The following is a 13,423-nucleotide window of genomic DNA, read 5'->3' as shown; positions in this document are numbered from 1 at the left end:
GGGGATGATAATGAAAACTCACAGCAAACCATGGGAGATTAGTATTCTTCTTCACTCCAGGGAAGGCTGGATCCTACACAAGAACAAGACAATCATTTGACAAAGGGGTATGTATAACTATAGACAGAGAGAATAATAGTACCTGAAGAAGTGATCTACCATTGTGCGTTGGGATCTCGGATCTGTAAGCCCACAACAAGTCATTTTCACATCTTAGAATAATTTCTCTAAAGATAGAATCAATCTGAATCTCAAAGGAACCTGAGGGTCCAACGTTTGTAGGCGGAGAAGAGGACGAAGACGACCAAAAGCACGGCCAAGGTGTAAATCACGATGCTGGTTATGCTAATAGGAGCAGGTCCTTTCTTCTTCTTGCTTTGCTGCAATAGAGCTTGAGGCTTGATCTTCGCCATTAGCTTTTAGATCCTAACCACCTTGGAGAAGACAAATCATGAGATCAATCAAATAGGAAGTATCAGATTCGAAAATCGGTTAGCTTCTGCAGGGAATAATATAATAATCTCTATGAGATCCATAAATCTCCGATCTAGACAGGACCGAGAAACTTAACTCGACTAAACACTTACCACCTTCTCTTCTTCTTCTGGAGAATTCAGGAGTAAAGTTGATGTTTGTTTCTGCAAAGAGAGAGTGGCTTCTTCTTTCTTTGGTCTGCAAATCTATTTGGGCCTTTTAAAGAGAACGTAATTATTGACGATGATGAACCCTCTCTTTCGCCCAGAGGCACTTTGAATTGAAAAATGGATTTTTAGTTTTTGGTTCGGATCAGGTGAAATTATAGGTTTTATTTACCAAATAAACTCCAACTTTTAGTTAACTTTCAGTTGTCGACTTTTTCTTGCTATCGTAAATATTTTTTTAAACATATTGTGTAATTAAAACCAACCAAGATATGTGTGGTGGGTTTATATCAAATGACCAAGAAAGCGTTTTTCTTTTATTAAAAAGGTGTGGTGGACATCACTAGAGTGTCTTGTTGCTCAGAAACAAATGCGCGAGACTATAAGCTGCAGAGGTTTCGAACCAACTTTCATAACACCTTTTCAATTGGATTCCAGCAAATATGTACCAAATGTTCAGAGTCTTGAAGAAATCAACTTCTTTTTACCTCAGGACTACTCTTTTTTTCATTCTCCTTTCCAAAATACTTGTCTGGTGACTTGTCCTGTATTGAAATAGCAGGATAATATAAGAAGATCTTGTGAGATGTAATATTAGCTTCCTTTTAGTAAAGAGACTCAACTGTTATGAACAGGTTGATTCAGCAGCCACTCTTGTTACCGGATATACGGAAATGTTCTCCTCATCCTGAAACAAACACATCACATTGCAAGATTGGAGTCTACTCTTCTTGTAAGAAGATACTAACTTTTTTTAAAAAAAATTTATGGAAGTCCAAGTGTGTCAAGAAATGATATATCTAACCGCTGTGGATAAGGATTGTTGTTGGAGTAGAGTAGACCCATCTTGCTGGGTGTTTTTGATTGCATCTTGGCTCTTGGCAATATTTTGATCTTGTAGCCTTATTTGCTCGTCGAACCATCTCTCAAACATGGAGTACTCCTCTGGTTTCTCCCACTGTGTGTTCATTCATATAATCAGACATTGCTTCAGTGGAGTGCACAATGAGAGAGGGGGAGAAAAAGTACTACCGTGCTTTCAAAAGTGACACAATGGAAATAATACTTGTTCCCATCAGGACAAGTGTGTTCACTCCAGTCACATTCTTCTGTATTTTGATCTTCATGAATGGCATTTGAACGACTAGAAATCTTCTGACCATCGCTTCTAGTCTACACAAAAAGTAGTAACAGATATGAAGACCAAGCAGATGTGTGTATAAGAGATTTATGAAAACCTATACCCTCTATATAAGCTCATGGTCCAGAGTTCAATATCTGTCTACCATTAACAGATCCTAGTACAAAAGGAGTACGTACCTCCACGCTGGCAGTCTGATGCTTCTCAAAATCTTGATGCATCGGTGTTTGAAACGCGGATACTGCTTGAGCATTTTGCTGCGGGAAGTGATTAGGCTGTGAAGCGAAATCAACAACTCTTGGGGCTGCAGGTTCTTTGTTTCCCCACTGGGGATATGGTTGTGGGTGCCAATTTGGATCGAATTGTTGCATTGCAGGCGAAGCATTAAAGTTAGACCTGACGACACAGAACAATTGAAATAATGTTGAGATGATGGAGTAATATATCAGGTATCAGGATTGTATTATTGCTGCTGCAAAAGTTTTGAAAGCAAATCCTTCAAGAACCATAACTAAGTGACAAAACCATATGTAAAGTGTAAATACCAAGAAGATGAGTTTACAATTCAATATAAAATTAGGCAAATCCTCAAATAAATAACGTAGAAAAGAAAATAGGGAACAGTAGAACCTTGGTTCCCCTAGACGAGGTCTTTTAGGGTCTGCAAATCTAACAATCAGAGGCTGATCAGAACCCTAAAAGGAAAGACAAAGGAAGTGATCAAATAAAGACTGAGGCACTGAGATACAACAAAGAAGAAGTCTGTGAACTACCCTACCCGCATGGTAAATACTCCATTTAACCCTTTGATTGCTGCTAGTGCCATCTCCTTACGAGAAAACTGAACAAATGCAAACCCTGCAGAGAGAAAATAAAATTAGTTAAAAAGCAAGGTTCCATGCAAATCCAAAACATCACATTAAAACAGATGCGTGAAGAAAGAACAAAACTAACAAGATCTTAAAGCTAGTTGCATATAGTTCTCTAGTTTATATAAATGATGTTTCCCAAGTGTTTTGTCCAAAGACGAACAGACATAACAGTTTACTAAGTGCAATTAGCTCCGGTTACTAGTAAGGGCTATACAGGAAGCTTTACAATACAATGTAGGATGTGTGAAGGGCAATGGACATACCACGGCTAACCTTCATGTCGTCGACTGCCATATAAATATCTTCAATGACTCCGAACCTACAAAATACCTGAAAAGAGGACACTTTGTTCACATCAAATGAAGCCAGGCAGAACATATCAAAGTACAAAAATCAAAAGACGTAAAAGGACACTCCAACCATACCTCATGGACGTCCGTTTTTGTTGTTTGTTTGTTAAGGCATCTAACATATAACTTATCAGGAATTTGCACTGTTGAAACACCTGAACTCAAGATGGAAAGAGAATACACAAATGAGAAAAAAAGAAGAGGACAGTTGAAGGCATGAGAAATCAAAATACTAAAACATGATTTTTTTGTTTTTGTTTTTGAAAAGTTCCCATTATGGTCGGCCAATCATTTTGTCTTAGTATAGTTACTTTCGGTTTTCTTAAGAGCATGAAAGAGCAATCTTTACCAATCCGTTCACGTTCAGCGCCGGCATACCTAACCTGAACTGGAGACATTTCCTGAAGTAATGAAATAATAAATAAAAACCTTTTGAAAAGAATCATACATACAAGAGTGAAGAAACGTTTAGAAGCGAAGACCCACCCCAGGAAAGGTATACTGATCTGTTAAAGCTGCAATAGCGGCATTACCCTCTTCTAGCTTTCTGTACTTGACAAAACAGTAAGCTGCAAAAGAGCATTGTTATAACCAAACTGGTAATCAATGAAAGGCAGTAAAAAAAAAGAACATCCTCAAGAAGTCACCTGCTCGTTCACCGCTCATCTTATCTCTGGGTAGGATGATCTCAGTGACATTACCATACTTTTCAAACACCTGACGGACCTGACATAAAGATAAAACACAGACTGTGAAACAGAATCTCAAAGGAAAACAAGTAAGGCAAGGAACTCACATCGTCTTCCTTAGCTGTCTTTGGAAGAGGCGCAACATATAACTTGGCAATACAACCATCAGCAGCAGCACTAGGATCTTCATGAAAAAGAAAAAAGAGTATTTTAATCACAAAAGTTTGCACCTTTTGGAAAGAATGAAACTTGGAGATGTTACCTGGGGTGGTGGAGGAGGATAGAGAGCGTCTCTTCCTCAAGCTGCTTCCGCCGCCGCAAGGACTAAACTCACCACTCGGTGGAAGCGGCGGAGCGTCAACGATCATATTGGGTTGCTGTTGATTATCAAAATGCGGCTGATTGAAACGCTGATCTCTATTGTCGTTTTGTGGGTATTGGTGGAATCCAACGGCGGAGACATGGTGGTGCGACGGATGAATCTGATGAGGGTTGTAGTTGTTGTTGTTGTTATGATAATAGGGAACTTGTGTTGGTGGAGGACCAGGTCCAGGGAAGGCGTTTGCGACGCGTCTTTCCATCCAAAAACACCTCTGCTTGACTCGATTAGTGTAATCGGGAAATATCTCCGGCGCCGGTTGAGTGAGAAAGAGAGAGAGAGAGTCGTAGGTTTTGATATGGTTCGGTTAAATTAAATCTTACTAGTGCATAAACGACATCGTTCCAAGCCTTTAATTATTACGAGTAGACGACCTCTAGCATAAATTAGTGCTAAGTTATCCTAATGATTGATTACTCGGAGTTATCATAAACTTTATTTACCAAGTGATCGATTTAAATGTATTCACCGTAAATTTTTTTTTTTTTTTTAAATGATAACATGATGTATTCAAAAATATGATATGGATCATACTAAATTATGATATGACTTATACAGTTATGACAAAAAGTTCAACTCTAAAATTTCAAAATAAGATATTAATTATATAGTCATTATCAAAATTAAAAAGCATACACAAAATACTGTAACTATTAAATGAAATTTATCATAAATTTATACTTTGAAAAATTCACTAAAAAGAAAGTAAATATATTCACTATTTTATTACTATTTATATATATTTTCAATGTTTATAATGATAATTTATCCAAACATGGTAAACTTGTAAAAAAGTATTCATTATTAAATTTATATTTTCATAATTAAAATTTTCTATCTTTTAGTATTTATAATATTTTAATTCTGCATATAATATTTTAGTATGTGCTTCATACTTCCAAAAGTTAATCTACTTCAACAAAAGATATTTCAAAGAATATTTATATTTTTTTAATCTCATTATTATGTTATTGCTAACTCTGAAAACCATCCCCACTTTAGAGCATCAGCAATGGGTAAGACTCTTTCCATAATTTTTTATTATTTAATAACAATATAAATTAAGTAAATAGATAAATTTTAAATAAAAAAATTCTAATCACTCACTGGATGACAAGTGGAGATCTCTCTTCTTTTACCCTCTTCTCTTCTTCTCTTTCATCATTTTCTTATTTTTTTTAATTTATTCGATGAGAAGTTGTGGGAAAGATCCCACTGCGGATGTCTTAGATTATAGGCTGCAACCCGCTTGCATCAATATCTGGTCTAATAAATTAGGGAGAATCATTTAAAATTAAAATTGACATGGAATTTCTGGCCGGTTTTCCGTCTTTATCAAAATTGGCCTGGTAAGTCTGAAATTGAAAGAGTAACAGCTCACTTCCCACGATGAGATTGGATCAGAAGAAGAAAAGTCTGATAAAAGTGGTTTCTTTCTTCGATCATCAAATCTATTTGGGCCTTTTAAAGGGAAGGTGATCATTGACGATGATGAACCATGTCTTTCGTTCAGAGGCACTTGAATTGAAATGAATTTTAGTTTTTGGTTCGGATCAGGTGGAATTATAAGTTTTATTCACCGAATAAACTCAACTTTTAGTTAAACTAGGGGCATAGCTCAGCGCAAGAACGGGACCGGGTACGTTATTGATGCTTTGTGTAGTCTTATGTATGGCATTTTGTTTTTTTTTTTAACTTTTGTTTTTCCGTGTTGTATATAATATATATTATAATAGTTTAACTAGGTTGATATGAGAATAACCGGTGATTTCTTATGTGTTGATATTTCATATCTTATGTGTGGACGTCTAAAACAGTTTCCGATTTATCTTCATGAATTTGACATCTAGCAATATTTTTTCCATGAATATGCCGAACAGAGACCCACATGTCCGATGAGATTCAACATCTGATACGCTGACTAATTGTCATTCTCATTGGCTATCCAGTAAATCCGCAAGCTGTGCAAATATAAGAAAATAATTATTTACCACTGTTTAGAAACCCCAAACAATAGTGAAACCTTTTATTAGACATAGATCAAGAGAATATACATAACCCTATAAATATGGTCAAGGCGAGATCTTTTAATAGAAATAAAAAATGAATCTCCATGAGCTCCTCTCAGGTCTATACGAACTCTCTTAGTCCGTCCAAGAAGTTTTGTTTCTTTTTCTTTGGTTGTTCTTGTAGTTGTCGGCTGTGTAAACGATTTTGTTCATCTCCTCTTTGAAACTACCAATGAGTTCTAATTCGGATTTGAAGTCTGGGAAATTAGTGAATCCCTCCATGGCGTACATGTCTTAGTTGACAACTTCGGAAAGTAGAACAAACAACAAAGAAAAGTTATATTAATCAAGTTTTCAGTAGAACTATGAAATTCTATCAATTTAAAGAGTTTCAATGATACGCGACACAGAATAGAGCGGTTTAGAGTGTAATGGTTTATCCTCAGAGGTGAGAGTTAAGCGACGAAGTGGGAGAACCCTAGGTCCTAGCTTAGAGACGGTGAAAAATATTAGAAGGTTAGGAGACTTTTTTTGGGTTTGTCTGACGCATCAGCCTTACCTTTTAAGCTTTATGTAGAAATTGGGTGCGATAGGCCGCGAGTTAATTAAAATGACCCAACAACCATTAATTCATTACACAGCCCTGTTCGAAAACTCACCGCTGAGGACCGTTAAATCGCCAGAAAACGTAACTCGGGCACCAAAGGTGACGATTTAGACTGATTCGGTCCGAAAATCGGGATTCTTAAAAAAAATTAAGTTTTTTCTCGTTTCATCCTATAATCGAGTAGTATATATAAAGATTCATGATGTTTTCATGAAAATGACAAAAAAATGAAGAAATTGATGTATTACTCGAGAAAAATTATGAGCCGTCGGAGTCAATATTGCAGAACACCTAAAAGTCTAAAGAGGAAGACGACTTGTAAAAGTCAAAATTGCCTTTAATTAAACTTAATCATAAAAACATGCAAAACACCCATAGTTTCTATTCGAACTCGGGTTGTTTGCCTTTTTAAAGATGTGTAAACTGTTGCATTAAGTGATATTTATTGTAAGTTTTTACGAATAGGTAATATATTAAAACAAAAACATAAAGATGAGTCCCACCAAAATAAATGAAAAGTTGAGGTGGACACAGAGAGCAAAAACTCAATCATTATAATATAAATTTAGTTGTTGATTTTTTTTTGCTATATTAAATATTTTTAAAATATTGTGTAACTAAATCCAACCAAGATATCTGGTGGATTTATATCAAATGACCAAGAAGGTTTTTTTTTAAATTAAAAAAGGTGTGGTGGACATCACTAGAGTGTCTTGTTGCTGAGAAACAAATGCGAGCCACCTTGTGTGGGATGGATGAAACTGAACACGGATGGGACATCACATGGGAACCTGGGGCCGGCGGCTGCAGGGAGAGCACTCGGCGGCTGCAGGGAGAGCACTGCGAAACAGAGAAGGCGAGTGGTGTGGTGGTTTTGCGATTAATATAAGTAGTTGTACGGCACCATTAGCGGAGTTATGGGGTGTGTACTATGGTGTAGTGGTTGCTTGGGAGAAAGGGGTGAGAAGGCTGGAGGGAGAGGTCGATTCTATGATGGTGATGGAGTTTCTTACGATAGGGATTGAGGATCCTCATCCGCTATCTTTCCTGGTACGCTTGTGCCATGGCTTCTTGACAAGGGACTGGCTGGTCCGATTCGTTCATGTGTATAGGGAAGCAAACCGCTTAGCTGATGGTTTGGCTAACCTTGCATTTTCTCTTCTGTTTGGTTTTCATTGTTTTGTTATGGCACCGATTGAGGTCGCTGTTTTAGTTCATAAGTCCAGCCCACAGAATAGAAAGAATAAACTTTACCAGGTTTACATTTAACGTTTTTTTTTTGTTTTGAGTTCCACAAGAGGTTCTGCAAATCAGTTAATTACGCATCTTAGTCTTAAAGTGATATAGTGTGTTTGTAATGATCATGTTAAGCAAAAAGTTCTGCTAATGTCTAAACAAAAAATTTTCAGATCCAAACTGTAAAACGGCTGCACAACGAGTGGATAGAGAATACATATCGATGGGTCACTGGATTTCTGAAAATATTTGAAGAAGGTTTCATAAGAAGGTAAGTCAAATTGTGAAGACACTTTCAACTAACAACACATTTACAAGTTTATACTAATGTTCTGCCCAAGCTTTGATTCTAAATAACAAAGACCTTAAACGTTAACAGGGGACTGCAATCAGAGGGGGTATTCAAGAGAGGTGAATCAGAAAATTCCCAGAAACAAACTGGAGAATGGTGAGTATGACGACGCAGACGATCAATTCTATGAAGAATATTTTGACCATGACTTGGGCAGGGATGAGTATAAAGATGAACGACACTATGCAAGGGTAAAGATGTTGAAGAAGAGGAAGAGAAAACTGTTAAGACGGATGCAAAAGACAACAAAATCATTTCACTCATGACATGGTTACTAAAATCCCTTACTCTCTTACTCTATCTCTCTTTATCTAAGTAGAATGCATCTACTTGGCATATAATATCAAATGTTAGAAAGGAATCAAGTGTTTCTTTCTTAATTTCGATGAGAAGATCATATATGGTGTCTTGACCATGATCTCTTGCTTGACAGGAAAGGAAGTGAAAAAAGCATTGTGCATGATAACGATGATGCAGTAAGTCGAGAAAATCACAAGGTCTTGAAGAACAAAATAGAAGGTCAACCTCTATTCATATGTCACGGTTAGATCAAGTGGGGATGAACTAGACGCCATGGCTGAGTCATTGCCCAGGGTTAACTAGAAGGGTGGTCGGGTCAGTTACATGATCAAGCCAAGGTTCATGAGCTTCAAGCCATGTTTGCAGGGGAAGCAACATATATAACCCACTACTCTACAATTCTTGGTGCTTAGTTTAGTTGTTTCAAGGAAGCCAATAGGCTTCTCAAGCATTAAAAAGTGATCCTTGAGTGTTTGTTTTAAGATATGTATTTTTGGTCAATGTGTTTAGAGAAGCTTAATCAGTTTTGTAAGATTTTTTTTGTTAAGAAAGAATAAACTTCTATTATATGTCACGATTTTTTCTGGAGTAGGAAGCATATAAGAGAAGTGTAGAACAGTTGGTGAAGCAATAGAATGGGTTTAGGTCTACAAGAGGAGGAGATTCGCATATGGGCTGCTCGGGTTGTAAAATTTCCAGTGGAGGAGGAATGTGAGGTTTTGGATACATGAGCAACACAGAGGTAAGAACTAAGACAGCATTTGCTCTTGATGATTGAAACAACGTGATGTGTTACTAATGCAATTGTATTGTTGCAGGAATTGGTTATAGCTTGGAGACTTGACATATATATATATATATATACATATATATATATATATCTACATTTATAGACATGTGAATATTGTGGAGTGACTTTTCTACATAAATTTATTAGATTCCTATAATTTTCACATTGAGCTTCTGTGCTTTTTGTTTAGTCTTTGTCCCAATTAGTAATTTGTTATCAGTCCTTTTTTTCTTTGCTGTAAAGTGACAAAGACAATATGGAACCAAAACAAGAAAGAAAGAGATTCGTGTCCCTTTTAAATATATAAACACTTTGTAATTTCAATTTGGGTAGAGAAAATAGAAAGTTGTTTGAGGGAACATATTAAAATTGAATAACTAAAGTTGGTTTTTGCCGTCTTTAAATTCAATCTTATTTTAAGGTTTTTCCAATATGTTCTTCTCCGATGCCAAAACATCAAATCTAAAATTTAAAATTATATTTACATTACAGATTTTAATACTGATCAAAACTAAATAAAACTTTGATTGGTTATCTATGTAATGTTAGAAATGCATTTAAAATGTATGTTGTCTATTAACAAAATTAGTAAAATGTAAAAAAAATGCAAGTCTACTTTTTCGCTGACAAAAATATAACAAAAAACTTAAATAAGTTTTCAAAGAGTTGAGAAGCTTAGAGAATACTTTCTAAACATACATAAATAAATTGATTTTTTTTTAATAAGAGCATTCTGCTAAACATAATTATGCCCCACATTTTATCTCACAATGGAGTTTTAACTTAATATTTCACATGATTAAAAGGGTCGTTGCTCACAACAACCACAAATTCAATTCAAACATGATAACATCTAAATCATTGTTCTAAAAGGGTCATTGCTCACAACAATCAAACAAGTATCCATTTTTGTAAAAATAAAAATATACAAAATACACCATAAAAAATTCAAACATCAAAAACAATTGTTAAACATGAATTAGCCTAACTGAATGACAATGTACCCAAACCACGGGCTACCTTAAATGCCACATCTAATTCTTAATGTATAATTAAAACATAGATTACTTAACAAAATAAATCATCTTAACACTTTTAACCAGAAAAAAATCATATTTTAAAAAAAGTAATATTATTTTAGAAAATCATATCTAAATTTTCCAGATAGCATGATTTATTTAGTATTCAAATACAATAATATGTACAAAATTTAATTAAAATGTATATTTTTAATTAATAAAAAAATATTAATAATTTGTTCTAACTATTTAAATTATTTTTTAATTTTGATCCCGCCGGTAGAGCGGGTCGACCCTAGTATATATATATATAAATAAAGTGGACTTGGGTCTCTCCGCAATGTGCCACATCATCAGGAAGAGGGGTGCAATTTCTTCCACGTGGCGATATTTTTATGCTGATTTCCGTCGAGCTTCCATGAAAAAGTTTGGGTTACATGTTTTGTTCGGATTAAATCGTTGGGCTTTATTTATTTTTTTTCTGTCAAGGCCCAGCTCATATTGTTTTGCAGGTAGAGGTGGAGAGTCTCCCGACTCTTCACATATCACAGCCTTCGCGTACGTCTTTGTAACGGCTTCAATTATCTTCAGGTTATATTAATCCATCCATTTACTCCTATTCTCTCTAACTAAATCGGCCATAGCATCCTCCTCTGTAATAGACTGCTTCACCTATCAATGTCTCCACTGCTTGGGATGAACAGTCCTACCAAAACCGAAATCCCAAATCCCAAAGGTCTCTCTCTCTCTCTCAAGCATCAAATCCATCAGTGGCAGAATTTGTTTACTCTGCTCGCCGATTTAACTACGCCGAGCAACGACCGTGTTTTATTAAAGCTTTGTACGTATTTAACCATTTTGATAGTCCGATCATATTTTTTTTTTTGTCAAAACCAATGAACCTAGCATCGATTCTCAGGTTACACAGAGCTGCTCACTTAGGAATGAATCAGTTCAAGGATGTTATCAACGTTTACTTTATACGAAGGGGCTTGCCATTGATCCAAGCAACGTAGCGTACACAATCATGTTTGGCAGACCCTTAAGGTTTTGTGTCTGACACGCCATCATGGATCCATTTGGATGTGTTGGAGAAACTAATAACGGACTATTCAGCGACATGTTTTTTTTTGTGAAGCCACTTGATTTCCTAAACATTTGGTAGTGGATCCATATACACCTTAAGAATATCAAAACTTTATATGAAAGACCAGATGGTGATGCGACCTCTTGGAATTTTGTTGAATGTTCATTTCAGGATTTAGGCGGGTGAAGCAGCGGTGGATCAGGAGGATAAGATGGTTGTGCCTCCAAGGAAGGAGCATGAGGTAGAGAAGAAACAAGAACCGAAGCATGAACCTGAGCCGGACTTTGGAGAATAAAGAGAGGAAGATAAAAGCTTTGAAGGAAAAAGATGGAGAATTCGGCATACAATGACTTCAAAACACTATAAAGAATTACTCAAAGCCATGGAAATTATTGTTGAATATATATCTTTATCACAAATCATCCTGCTGTAATCTGGAGATGGCAAAGGTATAGTCTTTTGTATATGTGTATAGTTTTTATGTAAATTAGTCTACACTTTTTATGTCATTTGTTTGGTATGTGTGGTTGAGTCTAAATTTGATCATGTTTGGATTCAGTATTATTAGTGAATCAATGTATAGTTCTTATGTATATTAGTCTATATTGATTTGTTTGGTACATGGTTGAGTGTAAATATGATCATGTTTGATTCAGTATGATGAGTGAAGGTATAGTTTCATGTAGTCTACAGTGATTTGCTTGGCTCAAAGTTGAGTCTAAATGTGAATTTGCTTGATTCAGTATGATGAGTGCATCAAGGATTGTGATAAGGCTGTTGAAAAAGTCTATGAGGAAGATGGAAAAAAAGTCTCAAGAGACTGAACTTGTGATTGAGTCTTATATAAAGCCCTTACGGAGTACCGCAACCTAAACACGTTGAAGATGCTGAATGAGGCAGAGAACGTCAAGAAAGAGTTGGCGCAGGAAGAATAATTTGATCTCAGTATTGGTGAGGTGGAGCACGAGAAAGCTATTTTGGTTTTGCAAAAATATTTTGGTAAAAAGAGTTATACTAACACCCTGGTGTGTTTGTAATACAGGTAATGAATTCTTCAATGAGCAGAAGTATCATGATGCTGTGAAACATCACACTGCGAAAAAAAAATCAAAAAGACTTGAGGTCAATTCTAATCATCTTATGTGTGTCACTGTTTTGTACAAAGGCTCAATATTTGATTGTTTGAATTAATTTTTTTGCTTTGAATTTCATACAGGCATAGAATAACCGAGCTGTGTGTTACACAAAACTAGGGGCAGTACCCGAAGGATTAAACTATTTGATTGTTTGAATATTTTTTTTTAAATTTATTTTTTCCTTTACTGACTCCTAAAATTAAAGAAATGAATAAAATCCTCAATACATACGTAAAACAATAAAATGCATCGCCCCATAAGTAAAAACTTTTTCATTTTCACTTAGCAAGAGACAGAAACGCATTGACATGACATCATGAGATCTACTAACAATAAAATGTACTCATAAAATCAATTATTAGTTCCTGACCCTCAAGTCTTAATTAGCAAGAACTAATAATTCAAACTAGATTGGACTAACAACTGGCAGATGAAAAATGAAGACCTAATAATTCAAACTAGATTGGACTAACAACTAACAGATGAAAAATGAAACTAATGGAATTCAAAAGAGAATCAATGTCCGTAATCCGGCGCTACGCGCCGGAATACCCCTAGTAAAACATAAGTTTCCCACCCCCCCAAACTAACAATAACTTATGGGTTTTGAAAAATACTTCTCCTTGCATTTTTTTCTTCTGCAAAATTCATCATCCTTTGATAATGAAGTTGCCCAACCATGCCTCTTTCAATTGACAACATAGCCAAGCCATTCAATCGCTATTTTGACATACTCGACCGCGAGTAAGATTTAATTAACTTTAGCTTAGAAAAACTTCATTCGGAAGCAACTAAAACTAGAATTGTTAACATCA

At 35.6% G+C, this 13,423-nt stretch overlaps 2 protein-coding genes and 2 long non-coding RNA genes across 9 annotated transcripts in view; 2 read left to right on the top strand and 2 right to left on the bottom strand.

Annotated features, from left to right (window-relative positions):
* LOC106334842 (peptidyl-prolyl cis-trans isomerase CYP21-3, mitochondrial) overlaps positions 1-761 on the bottom strand; it is a 1,637-nt gene extending 876 nt beyond the window's left edge. The window contains exons 1-4 of one of the 2 annotated variants that reach the window (XM_013773219.1): positions 588-761; positions 262-434; positions 143-182; positions 23-73 (exon numbers count right to left, since the gene is read on the bottom strand). In XM_013773219.1, the coding sequence (XP_013628673.1) occupies positions 23-73; positions 143-182; positions 262-413 (243 nt within the window). In that variant the 5' untranslated portion in view covers positions 414-434; positions 588-761. The remainder of the gene's footprint in view (positions 1-22; positions 74-142; positions 183-261; positions 435-587) is intronic. The other variant, XM_013773220.1, reaches the window with a different exon arrangement.
* LOC106334841 (flowering time control protein FCA) lies at positions 418-4,379 on the bottom strand. Of its 3 annotated transcripts, XR_001268675.1 has the most exons (15): positions 3,956-4,379; positions 3,801-3,877; positions 3,652-3,730; positions 3,491-3,573; positions 3,354-3,405; positions 3,080-3,159; positions 2,918-2,984; positions 2,561-2,640; positions 2,413-2,477; positions 1,962-2,178; positions 1,674-1,814; positions 1,447-1,599; positions 1,264-1,329; positions 588-1,186; positions 418-434 (listed from the first exon to the last, which is right to left on the bottom strand). XR_001268675.1 is itself a non-coding variant. In XM_013773218.1 (14 exons), the coding sequence occupies exons 1-13, from the start codon at positions 4,272-4,274 to the stop codon at positions 1,267-1,269; spliced, it is 1,476 nt and encodes a 491-aa protein (XP_013628672.1). In that variant the 5' UTR covers positions 4,275-4,379; the 3' UTR covers positions 1,129-1,186; positions 1,265-1,266. The 3 variants fall into 3 exon arrangements, 1 of the variants encoding a protein (XP_013628672.1); XR_001268674.1 differs by having other exon boundaries at positions 588-1,329; XM_013773218.1 differs by lacking the exon at positions 418-434 and having other exon boundaries at positions 1,129-1,186; positions 1,265-1,329.
* A 3,527-nt stretch (positions 4,380-7,906) lies between these two features.
* Positions 7,907-9,660, top strand: LOC106331674. The gene is made up of 5 exons (XR_001267929.1): positions 7,907-7,945; positions 8,098-8,195; positions 8,304-8,546; positions 8,710-9,318; positions 9,395-9,660. It is a non-coding gene; the product is annotated as an uncharacterized LOC106331674 (long non-coding RNA).
* Positions 9,661-10,808: 1,148 nt separating this feature from the next.
* Positions 10,809-12,734, top strand: LOC106333110. Of its 3 annotated transcripts, XR_001268282.1 has the most exons (6): positions 10,809-11,226; positions 11,305-11,546; positions 11,644-11,921; positions 12,216-12,428; positions 12,515-12,594; positions 12,689-12,729. It is a non-coding gene; the product is annotated as an uncharacterized LOC106333110 (long non-coding RNA). The 3 variants fall into 3 exon arrangements; XR_001268281.1 differs by having other exon boundaries at positions 10,812-11,226; positions 12,515-12,734; XR_001268283.1 differs by lacking the exon at positions 12,689-12,729 and having other exon boundaries at positions 10,812-11,226; positions 12,216-12,423; positions 12,515-12,570.
* The last annotated feature ends 689 nt before the right edge of the window (positions 12,735-13,423 follow it).

The sequence above is a fragment of the Brassica oleracea genome, chromosome C3, assembly GCF_000695525.1.
Source record: "Brassica oleracea var. oleracea cultivar TO1000 chromosome C3, BOL, whole genome shotgun sequence".
In the NCBI taxonomy this organism is placed as follows: Eukaryota; Viridiplantae; Streptophyta; class Magnoliopsida; order Brassicales; family Brassicaceae; genus Brassica; species Brassica oleracea.
The sequence above is the reverse complement of the archived record's forward strand: the minus strand, read 5'-3'. Positions and strand labels throughout refer to the sequence as shown.

What these genes read in the sequence shown, in the direction of transcription:
- LOC106334841 (XM_013773218.1), bottom strand. Translation starts at nt 4,274, where the DNA reads ATGGAAAGACGCGTCGCAAACGCCTTCCCTGGACCTGGTCCTCCACCA. An exon ending in CAAAAACGGACGTCCATGAG is followed by an intron (nt 2,985 to 3,079) that starts GTATGGTTGGAG and finishes TCCTCTTTTCAG; the next exon opens with GTATTTTGTAGGTTCGGAGT. An exon ending in ATGGAGTATTTACCATGCGG is followed by an intron (nt 2,478 to 2,560) that starts GTAGGGTAGTTC and finishes CTTTCCTTTTAG; the next exon opens with GGTTCTGATCAGCCTCTGAT.